This window comes from Peromyscus eremicus, chromosome 5 (assembly GCF_949786415.1).
Source record: "Peromyscus eremicus chromosome 5, PerEre_H2_v1, whole genome shotgun sequence".
Lineage (NCBI taxonomy): Eukaryota > Metazoa > Chordata > Mammalia > Rodentia > Cricetidae > Peromyscus > Peromyscus eremicus.
In genome coordinates this window covers 137,019,417-137,035,048 of record NC_081420.1, presented here as the reverse complement: position 1 = coordinate 137,035,048, position 15,632 = coordinate 137,019,417, and the positions used below count along the sequence as shown (strand labels likewise).

The 15,632-nt window shown below is 40.7% G+C and overlaps 1 protein-coding gene and 1 pseudogene across 7 annotated transcripts in view; one reads left to right on the top strand and one right to left on the bottom strand.

Annotated features, from left to right (window-relative positions):
• Window positions 1-15,632, top strand: part of Cnot1 (CCR4-NOT transcription complex subunit 1) — an 85,161-nt gene that overhangs the window by 17,512 nt on the left and 52,017 nt on the right. For all 7 annotated transcript variants that reach the window (XM_059264626.1, XM_059264624.1, XM_059264625.1 and 4 more), the window contains exons 3-8: window positions 10,129-10,236; window positions 10,942-11,040; window positions 11,758-11,826; window positions 11,915-11,969; window positions 12,870-13,073; window positions 14,504-14,672. In XM_059264626.1, the coding sequence (XP_059120609.1) occupies window positions 10,129-10,236; window positions 10,942-11,040; window positions 11,758-11,826; window positions 11,915-11,969; window positions 12,870-13,073; window positions 14,504-14,672 (704 nt within the window). The remainder of the gene's footprint in view (window positions 1-10,128; window positions 10,237-10,941; window positions 11,041-11,757; window positions 11,827-11,914; window positions 11,970-12,869; window positions 13,074-14,503; window positions 14,673-15,632) is intronic.
• Window positions 1,219-5,282, bottom strand: LOC131910374 (mitochondrial fission 1 protein-like; annotated as a pseudogene).

The window sequence follows — 15,632 nt, the reverse complement described above, 5'->3', positions numbered from 1 at the left end:
TCCATCAGTGATATTCTGTAAGCATCAGAACTCTTGTTCTGAACAGCATAGGTGACTCTCAGAAGGTTGGATGAGAAAATGCTAAGCATTCTGGCATTTGAGTCATTCTGTGTGTAAAGTTCAGTTTACCTGTCTTCAGAACAACAGGTTTAAGCATTTGTATTGCTCTAGGTATTGCTTTTGATGTGACTTAATGGCAGTTCTCACATTCTTTTAAAAATTTATTGTTTTTTGAATTAAATATTTTCATACAATATATTTTTTTAAAAATTTATATTTCTTTTGTGTTTATAAGTGTTTTGCTTACATGTTTGTCTGTGTACCACATTATGTGCCTAGTGCCTATGGAGACCAGAAAGCATCAGATTCCCTGGAACTGGAGGTATGGATGGTTGTGAGCCACCATATGGGTTCTGGGAATTGAATCCTGCCTTCTACGAGAACAAGGCCTCTTAACTGCTGAGCCATTTCTTAAACCCCTTCATACAATACATGTTGATCATATTTTTCCCCCGGCCCCAGTTCTTACACTTAGGGCAGTCTTACTAGGGTAGTTAGTATTGTCCCATTGTTTTTGGTGACAGGGACAGTGCCTCTCCAGACTGTGTATAAGCACTACCACTGAGTTCTGTCTTGTTTTATGTTGGAAGTTCAAAGATGTTATTTTGTTCATTGTATTCTGAAAATTGCAGATAGGAGATTTAAGTATATACTACCTCTATAGCGAATCATTTTATATTTGTTCATAGGCGACAAGTAAAAAATTAGTCTCTGCATTGCAAGGTATCCTAGTTCCACGTTTCTCTGTAACAGCCCTGGCTGTCCTGGAACTTGCTTTGTAGACCAGGTTGGCTTCAAACTCACAGATCTGCCTGCCTCTGCCTCCTGAGTGCTGGGATTAAAGATGTGCACCACTGTGTCTGGCACACTTTTTTTTAATTTTTAAAAATTTTATGTATGTGAGTATATTTCCTGCTTGTATTTCTGTTGTACTGTGCATGCCTGGGCCTATGGAGGCTAGAAGAGAGGTCACAGGAACTCTTGGAACTTGAGTTGCACATGGCTGTTAGCTGCTGTGGATGCTGGGAATTGAACCTGGATCCTCTGCCAGAATATCCAGTGCCCTTGGCTGATGAGCCATCTTTCTAGCCCCACTTGGCTTTCTTGAGATAGTCTCATTGTAGTCTCAAGCTGGTTATTCATATGCACCCATGATGCCTACTCTACAACCCTTGTATGGACCACCTTACACTGGGCCTGTGATGCAGGTTGAGGTTGTATTCTCTGGAAACAGGTATGAGAATTTGGAAAGTACAATCAAACTAATGCATCAGCTCTGTACAGGTTAGGGAGGAATGAAAACAGGATAAGATGAGACTGGGATCTACAGTTTTGCTGAGGAACTGTGGTTCAGCCCCAATAAAACCTGAGTTAATGCTTAGGTACTGGTGGTGCATGCCTTTAATCCCAGCACTCAGGAGGCAGAGGCAGGCAGATCTCTGTGTTCGAGGCCAGCTTGGTCTACAGATTGTGTTCCTTGGACAGCCAAGGCTACACAAAAAAAGAAACTCTGTCTTGAAAAACCAACCAACCAACCAAATAAACAAATACCTAGGTTAACATTGTGTGTTAACTTCTAAGTCATATATTAAAGGTGTACCACAGTTGGCTCAAAGGGCTAGACCATGTTTATATCCCTGCTGGATGAAGGCTGCCCCAGGAGGGTATGTTCTTAGGTGTTGAAATTCTGCAACTGAGGCAAATCCTGGAAAAGCCGATTGTTGGCTACCAGAAATTGTTTGAGGTCAGAATCTAGTGACACCAGCAGTGCCCAACATGATCTGGTTGTACTATAATTGATTTATTCATTTTTTCTTATAAGTTCTTGAGGACTAAGAATATCTGTGTCTCCTATGCCTGACATTTAGTTAGGTGGTCAAATAAATCTGTGATGAAAGAAGGAAGAAATTATTTTTTAAGTTTTTTTTTTTTATGTATATGTGTGTTTGTCTGCATGAGTTTTATGTGCACCATGTGCATGCAGAAGCCCATTGAGGCCATAAGAGGAGATCAGATGCCCTGGAACTAGAGTTACAAGTGGTTCTGAGCTGTAATGTGGGTGCTGGGAACTGAATCCAAGTTCTCTACAAGAGCAGTAAACACTCTTAACTGCTGATCCATTTCCTCAGCCCTGAATGAATAAATTATTTAATAATTTTTGTTTGTTTTTGTTTATGTTTTTTAGATAAAGTTTTTCTATGTAGTCTAAGATGGCCTTGAACTGGGATTCTGGCATATCACCATGTCTAGGTCTAGTAATTAATCTTGAAGATAAAATGTAAAAATTGCTTCACTTGATGGCTGAGGTTTTACAGTGTACACAGGTATTAAGACACATAAATTCTGTGGCTTCAATAGTGCCTTTGTGCCCTTGCATATAACCTCTTTTAACACCTGGAGTTTAAGAATTTAGACCTGGGCTGGGTGGCAATGGCACACTCCTGTAGAGCCAGGCAGATCTCTGTGAGTTCGAGGTCAGCCTGGGCTATAGATTGAGTTCCAGGAAAGGGGCAAAGCTACACAGAGAAACCCTGTCTTGAAAAAACAAAAACAAAAACAAAAACAAAAAAAAGGCAAATCCTGAGACACTTAGTGCCATTTTATGAAACTGATACTCTCCCTACTATACAAGGAGGTCAGGTATATTGTTTATTGCTCTGTTTTCCTGTCGTTAAGTCAGGCTTCATAACTTGGCTAGGATGTTTTCCTTATGTGGTTTTATCCACTGACAGGTGGAAAGAGGAGATTTTATTGAATTTGTTAGATACATGTATTGATGTCAACTAACTAGTACTTCAACATCTTAGAGATGAAAAAAAAAAGACTTGCCTCTTAGGTGAGATTTCTGTGACATTATTCAAAGATTATATTAACATTATAATCATTCTTTTAAAATTATTGTCTGGGGGCCTGGCATGGTGGTTCAGTAGTTAAGAACACTTGTAGACACTTGCAAAGGACCTGAGTCAGGTTCCTAATACCCACAAGGTGCTTCACAGCCATCTATATATAACTCCATTTCCAGGGGACCTCACACCCTCTTTTGATATCTGAGGGCATCAGCATGCTCTACATATATCCATGCAGGGGAAGCACTTAAAAAATCATTTAATTCCAAAAAATTGGGTGGGGAGGCAGTCTGATGGCACAGTAGGTAAAAGTGCTTGTAAAAATGTGGTCATCCCCGGAATTCACTAAGTATAGGAGGAGAGAGCTAATTCCACAACGTTGTCTTCTGACCTACATGTGCCCTTTTGCATGCCCACCCCCAATAATACGGGAACAGCACAATAATAATAAATTTTTTTTTTAGAAATGCATGGGACTAAGGGATAGCTCAGTGATATGTACTTTTTAGCTAACATGGTTTGAGGCCCTGTGTTAGATCCCCTGTATTACAGCATAAGTAAAAAAAAAAACACTGGTTGTGATTATAACAAAACTATTTAAGACAGAAACTTGAAATAAACTCATTTTTCCTATTGAGCTTTCCCCCCATTCAGTAATTGGGTTTAAATCTAGAGCCTGCAGCATGCTAGGCAAACAGCACACTGCCATTGAGTTGTATCCTCAATATGTTTACTGTTTTTAGTTTTTCTCTTTTGTTCTCCCTTCCTCTGGGCTTTATCAGCCTCCTGCTAGGATTATAGGTGTTTCCACCACACCTAGCTGGGCTTTTCTTTTATTTTTCCCCAAGCCACAGCCCAATTTTATTTACACTCTTTGCAAATCATGACTTTGGGTTAAATAATAGGTGTCAGGGAATAGGAGGTTGAAGGTGATGGAGATTGTAGAGGTGGACAACAAGGGTTGGGAAAGAAGGAAGGAATGGGGAGGATGGACAAGACCCTCTTCCAGTATTGTGTCGTTCCGTCCCCATCCTCTCCCTCGGGTGCGCTGGGGCAGAGGACAGGTGAGGCTGCCTTCAGGATTTGGACTTGAAATGAGACCGACCAGCCCCACCACACCCACCACACCCACCACACCCACCACACCCAGGGCCAGGCCACCAACAATGACCATGTCTACTAGTCCATCTTACTTCATGGCCTTGTCAATGAAACATTCCAGCTCCTTTCTGTGTGATTGGGTCCCTGCAGGTATCATGCAGGGAAGTGAGCCCTAAAGAGATAAGAATGAAACCCCAGTGCACATTGACTTCGGGGAGTCTAAGAACAGGTGGTTTATTCCCAGTGTATTTAAACCCAGTGTCATTTGGAAAAAGTCTTCTGGTGTAATACAATCCCCATTACACAAGGAAGCATAATTACATTGAAACTTGACTCAAGGTACATGCCATTTCCTTCAAGAAAATGAGTTCTAGAGATAGGCTACGTGTACTACCTTAAGGGCCTAAAGGTCTGGCCTGGTCTCTGTCATACAGATAGCATTAGACATCATTTGGGCTATTGGCCACCTCTGGTCCTGGTTGTGGGAGCTTAGAGGAACCTCTGGTTATTAGGGTCATTTAGATTACTAGCCACCTCAGGTCTTGGTTGTAATAGATTACTGTGGCCTTGCCCAACAAATAACAAACATCACCAGGCTGTTAATCACTTCCAATTCTTACCTTTCTAAGTGGAAGAACAGGTTTTTCATCTTTCCCATTGGAAAGACAATCCTGTATGCTTAACATTGGTGGTTTCTCTGGAGATCTATGAGTGCAAGGACCTTTGTGCTGTGTTCCCAACATTTTGGGGCTCAGTCTGCAGCAGTCCTTACACATACTTTAGAGCAGTAGTTGTTAACCTTTCTAATGTTGCAACCCTTTATTACATTTCCTCACATTGTGGTGACCCCCCCCACCATAAAATCATTTTGTTTCTACTTCATAGCTGTAATTTTGCTACAGTTATGAATCGTAATGGAAATGTCTGATATACAGGATATCTGATATGCGACCCCAAGGGAGTCGAGACCCACAGGTTGAGAACTGCTGCTTTAGAGCCTTTTCCTATTCCTTGAGCCAGTAGTTGCCCACGGCCAAGTAGAAGACAATCCCACGGGTTCCTCTTGGCTCCCTTTGAGCAACAGTTCTTCCAGCAGCATGATGCCTCTGTGTATGTCGTCATTGTATTTGCTTCGCACCAGGCACCAGGCATACTCAAACTGTGTGCTCTTGGAGACTGAGCCAGCTGCTTGTCAAACTGAGATTTCCTTTCAGAATTCTTCAGATCCTTCACAGACAGCAGCTCACTCAGCATGGCCTCCGTAGCCACCATCCCTGCAAGTCTCACACTGAAATCTCGGTTTCTCTTTTAAAATGCTGATTTATGGTCATGCTTTTAAAATAATATTAACACTTTATTTTGATGTGGGGGTATTTTATGATCGGGCTGGTCTTGAACTCACAGCACTCCTGTCTCACCTTCAACTGATTTGAAGGATAGTCAGAGTATAACAAAATAAACCTATACTTACCTATTATTTATTTCAAGACATAATCTATTTTCACTTAGCCCATTTGCCCTATTTCTTTAAAGCAGATTTCATTCATAGTTTCATCTGTTTGTGGTAGTGTAAACTTAACCTCAGTACCAGTATTATGTCTCTTTTGTTGTTGTTGTTTTCGAGACTGGGTTTCTCTGGGTAGCTTGTCCTGGAACTTACTCTGTAGACCAGGCTGGCCTTGGATCCACCTGGAGGCAGCAGAGGCAGACAGATCTCTAGAGTTCCAGGACAGCCGGAGCTACATAGTGAGGCACTTGTGTCAAAAAAAAAAAAAAAAAAAATTACATTTATTTATGACTTTGATATTATTGTTTCTGTGGAGGCTGGTTTTATGTGCCACAAGATGATTATGGTGGTCAGAGGACAGAACTTTACCTGCAGTCCCATTTTGCCAACCCCAAATAGCAATGATGATCTTTAATCATTATGGTCATTTAACATTTACATTTCTTTTTGCTTTATGTAAAATGTGGGTGATGAGGGGTTTGAGTTAGTTTTTGCCTAGGATAGAATCTAGGAGTTTGTGCTTGCCAGACAAGTGTGCAGCCACTGAGCCATATAGTCCCAGCTGCCTTGACCCTGCTTGTGCATGTGTGTTTTGAGACAGTGTCTCACTGTGTAGCCCTGGCTGATACGGAACTCAATAGAGATTTGCTCACCTTTGCTTCTCAAGTACTCTGACTTTTGTTTGAGATCCAGTTCCTACCAGATATTTGTTTTCTTGTAGTAGTTCTGTAATTATTGTTATTCTTTGTCAATCTGAAATGCCTATAGCAGGTGCTGGTGGATTAAGTGGTCTCATTGCGTAACATATAAAGACCTGAGTTAGGATTCTCGAATCTATGTAAAGAGTCAGGCTTGGTGGTATACAGGTACATGCTTTTATAACCCTGGCACTGAGGAGCTGGAGACAGGTGGGTGCTGTAGAGCTCTCTGGGCTCTACATAAATGGTATACACTGGTATGCACACACGCATACCTTCATGCATAATCACACATACACAAAGAAAAGAGGGCCAGCAGCAAAATGGCTGAGCAAAGTGCTTGCTGCCAAACCTGATAAACCTGATTTGGGTCCCTAGAATCCTATAGAGTAGGAGGAGAGAACCAACTGCCAAAAGCACACTGGTTCACCCGTACCCACTCACTCACTCCCCCAAAATACAAAAGAATGTGTTTCTGCTGTTAAAAATTGCCCAAAGCGCCGGGCGGTGGTGGCGCACGCCTTTAATCCCAGCACTCGGGAGGCAGAGGCAGGTGGATCTCTGTGAGTTCGAGGCCAGCCTGGGCTACAGAGTGAGTTCCAGGAAAGGTGCAAAGCTACACAGAGAAACCCTGTCTCGAAAAACCGGGAAAAAAAAAATTGCCCAAAACTTGTCTGCCTATGCTACATTTTAAGTGGCTTGTTGAATTTTCTGTTAGCTCTACTCTTAAACTGAAACATCCCTATGGACTTCATTGTGGAGGTTTTTTTGTTTTTTGTTTTGTTTTGTTTTTTGAGACTGGATCTCTATTTAGTTCTCAGGAACTCACTATGTATGCCGGGGTGGCCTCGAATTCACAGAGCTGCCTCCCAAGTTCTGGGATTGAATGTGTGTGTTCTAGAGGGAGAGTCCATAATGGTGGGGGAGACACGGCAGCAAGTGGCCTGAGCAGGAAGCTGAGATTGCATTTCCATCCACACACGGGACACAGAAAGTGTACTGGAAGTGGGGACCTTTGAGGCTATTACAGACTCAAAGCCTGTACCCCAGAGAACATTTATTTCCTTTAGCAAGAAGCTGTGCAACCTGAATGTTCTGTAGCCCCCCAAACAACATACCATGGTGCTGGCAAAGTTGGAGGACAACTCAAGGGAGTCATTTCTCTACTTCCACCATGTGGCTCCTGGGAATGCACTCAGATTGGTTGGGTTGGTGGCGAGTGCTTTACCCACTGAACCATCTCATTGGCCCAGGGCAGTCTTTTTTATGTTTATGTTTTGAGAATAGGGAAAATGGAAATGGAGGTCAGTCAAAACAGTTCAGCAAACTGTCATAAACTTTACTGTGACAGAGGAAAATAATAGACTTGGACTATAAATCTAGGTTGTTCTGTAGGTGGGCTGTTGAATTTTAATTTCTTGCAGTCTGTTTTAAGTACCTGCTTTAAGTATATGCATTTTGTCAATTTTTGAAGATAACCTAAGGCAGTTCAATATGATATTTAATCCAAAAGTCGATAAAATTCCTAACCCAAAGTAGGTAGTTATGTATTTGATTGATCACTTACTTAGTTTGAGTCAGAGTTTCCTTTTGTAGCCCAGGATGCACAGAGTTTCCTTTTGTAGCCCAAGATGCCTAGAACTTGAAGTCCTCCTGCTTTGGCTTCCTAGTGCTGTCAATAGAAGCATATGTGCCATGCCCAGATACTGTAATACCTTGTTTGAAATTAATTTTATTATTTTTTGAGATAATATAATTACATCATTTCCCCTACAAACCCTGCCAAATACCCTTCCTTGCTCTTTTTCAAATTCATGGCCTCTTTTTCTCCTTAGTTGTTATTATATACATATGCATATATGTGTATACATAACATAATTTCTAAAAATACAACCTGCTCGGTCTGTATAATGTTACTTGCATGTATGTTTTCATGACTGACCATTTGATATTGGATAACCAACTGGTGTGCCCTTTTGTTGTTTTAGGCAGAGTCTTATTATGTAGTCCTCACTGGCCTTAAGCTTCCTATGTACCTGAGGATGGTCTTAAATTTTCAGTATTTCTGCATCTGCCTCCCTAGTTAGTGGGGTTATAGATATGTGCCACCATGTTTGACTTAGTTTTAATGTCTGTAGTATATACATCATATATTAAAGATTTATTTACCTGTTGGTATATGTATAGACTTTTGGAGGCCCGATGAGAATGTCAGGTCCCTCAAGCTAGAGTTACAGGCAGTCCTGAGCCCACCTGGTGTGGGTGCTGGTAAGAGAACTTGGTCCTCTAAAAGAGCAGTGTATGCTCTTAACTGCTAAGCTGTCTCTCTAGCCCTTAAATATTATTTTTTTATTCTTTGGGTTTCATTTAAATAATGTATATCGATCATTTCCATCCACCTCTACCTCCCTCCAACTGCCCTTAGTCCCCCTACCCCATCTTCCTCCCAGAATCATGGTGGTTTATTTTGTAGTAGTTGTTGTTATTTAATAACTTTCAGAGTCCAATCAGTGTGACCATCTACTAACTAAAAAAAGTTGAGGTGGTCCTCAACCTTTGTGTTGTGACCCCTTGACACCAATCCTCTGTCTCTAAAAAAGATGATTCATAACAGCAAAATTAGTTATGAAGTAGCAATGAAAATAATTTTATGTTGGGGGTCAGGACAACAGGAACTGTAATAAAGGGTCGCAGCGTTAGGAAGTTTGAGAACCAGTGCACTAGGGCATGAGTGGCCTTTCCTCAATGGAGAGTAACTCTTGTCTCTTAGCCACTAACTGCCAGTAATTCCTTCCTGGGGGATTTTTGATAAATGTAACTATTTACCCACAAAGTTTGCTAGGCTCCTTTCTGAACTGCAAATTCCCTGATCTCCTGCAAATTAAAAGAAATTTTCAGGTAAGAGTAAATGCTGTGGAGAAAAGCAAAGCCAAATAAGGGGTAATTGGGGGCGGGTGGCGGGTCTGTAGTTAGAAGAGAAGAGAAGAGGCTCACCTGAATTTTTCCAGTTAGAGGTGGCAGGTACAGCCATCAGAAAGTTTGAGGAACAAGAAGTTGGAAAGTTCAGCCGGGCGGTGGTGGCGCACGCCTTTAATCCCAGGACTCGGGAGGCAGAGGCAGACAAATCTCTGTGAGTTCTAGGCCAGCCTGGTCTACAGAGTGAGATATAGGACAGGCTCCAAAACTACACAGAGAAACACTGTCTTCAAAAACAAACAAACAAACAAACAAACAAACAAACAAAAGTTGGAAAGTTCAAGGTCAGCATTTCAATCACTGAAGTTGAATGTAGCTATCTAGCTGTCTGCAGCTTCATTTAGGTCTAGTCGTGCACAGTATTTGTCAAGAGTTGGTTGGTAAAGGCAATTTGAGTTAGAAAGCTGATGCTGTAAAACTTGAATAGAAAACCCCTATTTGATGATATTTAGTAAAAATATATGTTACTTATTTTTGGTGTAAATGTTGGCCATCATGCCAAGTTATGTGGGTTAATTGATGGTAGGTTTTATGTTCTTTTAGCCAGTCCAAAAAGAGTACATATAAAAGTAATCATTGCATATAGGTACTTCTACTTCTGTGATTCATGTAATTTACTTTTGTTTTTGAGAACAGGGTCTTCTGCCACCTAGACTGGCTTAAACTTTCTCTGTATCTTGAGGCTGGCCTTGAAATCCTGACCTACCATTCTTTGAATCCCAAGAGCTAGGATTATAGGACTTTGCCTCTATGCTCAGCAGTAATTCCTATAACTATTGCTACAAGGTGAATTTTACCCCAGAGGCTCACTTTCCTAGAGCTGTATTTATAAGATCCAAAGTGTCATGCATATTAGACAAGTGCTACCATTGACCTATATCCCTAGTCCTTATTTTTTTCCAAACTCTCCTTTAAACTTAATGTTTTTGTGTTTCAGATTGTGAATCGGCACGGTCCTGAGGCAGACAGGCATTTATTACGCTGTCTATTTTCACATGTGGATTTCAGTGGCGATGGTAAAAGCAGTGGCAAAGATTTCCATCAGGTATTTGGGGACTACAGAGTTGATGTCTATTATCCCCAATCACTTTGTAAGTTTAGGGCATAATATATGGACACTGTATACAAGATAACGTCCAGATCATAATCTTACAAGGGTAGTTAAGAGATATGGGGTATAATTTTCTGTATTCTCTTTTCTGCCTGACTATATACTGAAGACAGTCTAATTTAGGTTTATGGAGCTCCTGTTGGATCTGCCTGATGAAGGAAGCAGGAATGGGGGAGGGCCTGCTTGACGAGGCAGATAGGCTATCTCATGTCCTGAAAGGTATCTCTTTGGCTTGATTTTCAGTCTTGTCAGAGTTAATTATGATAGTGTTTGTGACTCACTAATGGACTTTAATGTGGACATTTTGGTTTAACACTAGTTACTGATAAAGTGGAATTTTTAAAGATTTTTGTCTTGTTTTGTTTTCTTCAAGACATTGTTTCTCTGTATAACAGCCCTGGCTAACCTAAAACTTACTCTGTAGACCAGGCTGTCCTTGAACTCACAGAGATCTGCCTGCCTCTGCCTCCTGAGTGCTGGGATTAAATGTATGCCACCACTGCCCAGCACTAAAGAGCTGGTTTTGATAGTAAAACTATACAGCATCTAATGTTCATAGGTTCTCTTTTCCTTTATTTATGTCAGATGATGGTTAATGTTAATGGAAGTTCTTTTTTTATTTTTATCTTTTTTTTGAAGACACAGTTTCTGATTCAGGAGTGTGCCTCGCTGATTACAAAGCCAAATTTTATCTCGACGTTGTCATATGCCATTGATAATCCATTGCACTACCAGAAGGTTAGTACAATCTTACCTCTAGTAAGATTATGATAATGTCTATCTCTCCTTCTCATTTTTGAGGCAGAGTCTTTCTGTGTAATCCAGGCTATTCTTCTGTCTCAGTCTTCTCAGTGCTGGGCTATTGTAGACATGAAACACCACACCCAATTTGAATATGCTCTAATACTGAGTTATTTAAAATGGTCTAATATTGAGTTATTTAAAATGACTCCGAACTTTTACTTCTGGGGTTTTGGTGTTTGTGTGTTTTGCTTTGCCCTTTAAAGACTTGGTCTCCATGTAGCCTTAGCTGTCCTGGACGTCACTGTGTAGACCAGGCTGCTTTGAACTCAGAGAGAGCCATCTGACTGTGGCTCATGAGTGTTGGGATTAAAGGCGTGTGCTACCACACCTGTACTTTTTTTTTTTTTTTTTTTTTTAATTGTGCCATATCTTAAAATTTGAAGGATTGACTTTCTTTTGTAACTTTCTGAGAGAATCAAGGTAGTTGCTTGGTAGTAAATGGAAACTTACTATGACCAGATTAGGTCAAGGTTTAAGTTTGTCAGTCTACAGTTCTAGAATATAGTGTATTGCTTATAGTAGCTCAGAATTATATCATGTGTATATTGTGCTATAATTGGATGAACTAACACTTTAAAAAACTTGGTTAAAGAATTACATCACTAAAAGAAAACAAAAGTTAAATCTTAAAAAAAAAATTTTATGTTTCAGAGTTTAAAGCCTGCACCCCATTTATTTGCCCAGCTGAGTAAAGTTCTCAAGTTAAGTAAAGTACAAGAGGTGAGTGTGTGTCTTGAGCAAAGAGATGTAGGCAGAAATGAAAGTTAAAACTGTTTGATCTTGTTAATCTAACTCCTTCTTGTTCCAGGTCATTTTTGGTCTTGCCCTTTTGAATTCTTCTAGCTCAGATCTCAGGGGTTTTGGTAAGTTATTTTATATTGAGTACAAGATTCTTTCTTGGTTGCTTCTTTAATTCATGTTTGTGTGGTATTAGGGGTCAAATCCAGGGCTTTGGAATGTTAGACAAAATCTCTACCTCTGAGCTACGTCCCTGGGTTCTTAAGTAGTTTTTGTTGTTTTAAAATTATATTTATGCCTGTATGAATGTTTTTCATATCTGTAAGTGCATCATGTGTATACCTGGTGCTTGAGGAGGCTAGAAAAAAGTGTCAGGTCCCCTGGAACTTGTGAGATGCCACATGCACGTTGGGAACTGAGCCTGTGTCCTCTGCAAGAGTAACAAGTGCTTTTAACTGCTATCTCTCCAGCTTTTGTTCTTGTTTTTGAGACAAAGTTGGGCTTGTATAGGCCAGGCTGGCCTCAGACTCACTAGTTTCCCTTAAGTGTTGAGATTGCAGCCATGTGCTATGATGCTTGTGCACTGGCTGTCCTGTAACTCCCTATGTACACCAGGCAGGCTTCAAAACTCAGAGATCCACCTGTCTCTGCCTCATGAGTGTTGGGATTGAAGACTTTTTTTTTTTTTTTTTTTTTTTTTGAGACAAGGTTTCTCTGTTGTAATAGCCTTGACTGTCCTGAAACTCACTCTGTAGACCAGACTGGTCTCAAATTTACAGAAATCTACCTGCCTCTGCCTCCTGAGTACTGGGATTAAAAGTGTACAGCCCCGCACCATGCCTGGCCAGAACCATCTTGTAAAAATTTTCTTCATTTCACCAGCCACTGTTTGAGTATACCCCTCAGATAGAGCTATGTGAAAGCATCAGAGAGGTAAAAATGTATGTTGGTGAATACAAGGGGGTGATCATTTGAATATTTTTTAACCTATTGTATAAAAGTAACTTGGTTTATTTGACTTTTAGCTGCCCAGTTTATCAAACAGAAGCTTCCAGATCTTCTGCGTTCTTATATAGACGCAGACGTCAGTGGAAATCAAGAAGGTGGCTTCCAAGATATAGCAATAGAGGTCCTACATCTCCTCCTCTCCCATCTCCTCTTTGGGCAGAAGGGAGCCTTTGGAGTTGGACAGGAACAGATAGACGCTTTCCTCAAGACACTGCGCAGAGGTAAGGCAGAGCCTATCACAGGTGGTCACAAAACCATGATAAAAAAAGCATGTTGGGATATAAGTGAAGATGGTGATTTCCTGTTTCTTTTTAGTCTTATAAACAAAAGACAATAATATCATTTTAAATATAAAAGTTATAATAGAACTTGGTTAAAGAATAAGTATAAAGTGTACCTAATTTCATCTGTGATGTTTTTGTTATATAAGTACAATCACGGGTTGGGGGGGATTTAGCTCAGTGGTAGAGCACTTGTGGGTTCGGTCCTCAGCTCTGGAAAAAAAAAGTACAATCACAGGTAAGACTAAGCATATTTCTCTCCTGTCTTTTCTCCACTTTAGGGAGGGAGACTAAAATATAGTGACATGCTGCTTTTAATTTGAATGGTTGGCCACATTTTTTTTTCTTTTTTCTTTCTTTTTTTAAGATTTATTTATTATGTATACAGTGTTCTGCCTAAAGGCCAGAAGAGGGCACCAGCTCTCATTACAGATGGTTGTGAGCCACCATGTGGTTGCTGGGAATTGAACTCAGGACCTCTGGAAGAGCAGCCAGTGCTCTTAACCGCTGAACCATCTCTCCAGCCCTGTTTTTTTGTTTTTCAAGACAGGGTTTCTTTATGTAGCCCTGGCTATCCTGGAACTCACTTTATAGACCAGCCTGGCCTGGAACTCAGAAATCTGCCTCCCGAGTGCTGGGATTAAGGCTTTGTGCCACCACGTCCAGCTAGGTTGGCCGTTTTGATAATGTATTATTTCCTCAGCATTTTGCTTTGTAATTCAAGCTCAATAAATTCCATCCTTTTATCCTCAAAAATGAGAAATATGACTTCTTTACTTCCTGTTGTTGTTTGTGTAGTTTAAGCTACATCAAATTTTTCAGTCATAAGAAACGTTTATAGATGTAATGAATTCTTTTCCCCTGTAATGAATTCTGCCCTTCATATGAGAATTTTGCTCTAAAAGTTTAATATGTAGCATGAATTGATAAACAGCTGCTGGAATATACACAGGAAAAGTTAAAAAGTATACACGTGAGCAGTTGTTTTGAGATACCCAAATTCAAATTCTAGGGTTGGTTTGAGGTCACACTGGGCTAGGTTGGGTCAATACTTTTTTGAGACGGGGTCATTTTTTATGTAGTCCTGGCTGTCGTACCAGCATGCCTCTGCTTTCTGAGTGCTGGGATTAAAAGTGTGCATGACCACACTCAGCCATAAACTGCTTGAATTTGAATATGAACTTGCAGAAGAATTGGGTTTGAAGAGATTTTAGAGCAGCAGCATAAGGAGAGATACACATTTATGTGTTGCTGGGCATTGAACCCAGGACCTCAGGCATGCCACACAGACTCTTAATGTGCTGCATCTTTAGCTTCTAGGTTGTTGTCTTTAGTTGTTGATAACAGCTGTATTTCCTCTCTGTCTTCAGATTTTCCCCAAGAGCGTTGTCCTGTGGTGCTTGCACCACTTTTATACCCTGAAAAACGGGACATTCTAATGGACAGGATCTTGCCTGATTCTGGAGGGGTAGCTAAAACCATGATGGAGAGCTCTCTGGCTGATTTCATGCAAGAAGTAGGCTATGGCTTTTGTGCAAGGTTGGTAGTAAGACATGACAAAATTTTGGCTGTTCTTAAGCATAATTATTGAAAACAAGATGCAAAATTGTTAAGTTATTGTGTGCATTGGGATCGTCGTTTCTGAATTTTAATTTTTCACACACTAGTCTAGTGTTGGTATCAGCTATAAATATGCTAGGGCTTGAACTTGTGACTTCTCATGCCTACCAGTTTCTAAAATTTAGGAACCAAGTTCTTAATCACCAGGATAGTCATATTTTAGCATATGCACTCACTTTGCTATTTTGAATTAAACTTCTAGAAGCAACATGAAAGGGATAGGATACATTTTTAAGGTTTTCTAAATATTTGGGTAATCAGATTGACCTTTGAGTGTGTGATTAGACCCATTTTTGTGCTTGTGAGAGAGCTCAGCTGGTAAAGGTGTTGATGACTTGGGTTCAGTCTCTGGGACCTTTTTGATGGCAGGAAAGGACAGATTCCACCCTAGTTGTCCTCGGGTGTCTGAACAAATGCCACACATGCGCAGGCACGCACACAGTGTAACTTAGAAAGGGAAGTTGAGTCACACTGAAAATTAAAGATGCCGGTTTTAGTTTTAGTGGTTTTTTTTTTTTTTTTTTTTTTTTTGGGTTTTTCGAGACAGGGTTTCTCTGTGTAGCTTTGCGCCTTACCTGGAACTCACTTGGTAGTCCAGGCTGGCCTCGAACTCACAGAGATCCACCTGGCTCTGCCTCCCGAGTGCTGGGATTAAAGGCGTGCGCCACCACCGCCCGGCTTTAGTGTTTTTGTTGTTGTTTTTTTTCCAGACAGTTTCCTCTCTAGCTCTGACTGTCCTGGAACCCACTCTGTAGACCAGGCTGGCCTTGAACTCAGAGATCTGCCTGCCTCTGCCTCCCGAGTGCTGGGATTAAAGACGTGTGCCACCACTGCCCAGCTGGAAATAACTTTTTTAAGCTAGTGATTTTTTATGTTTCT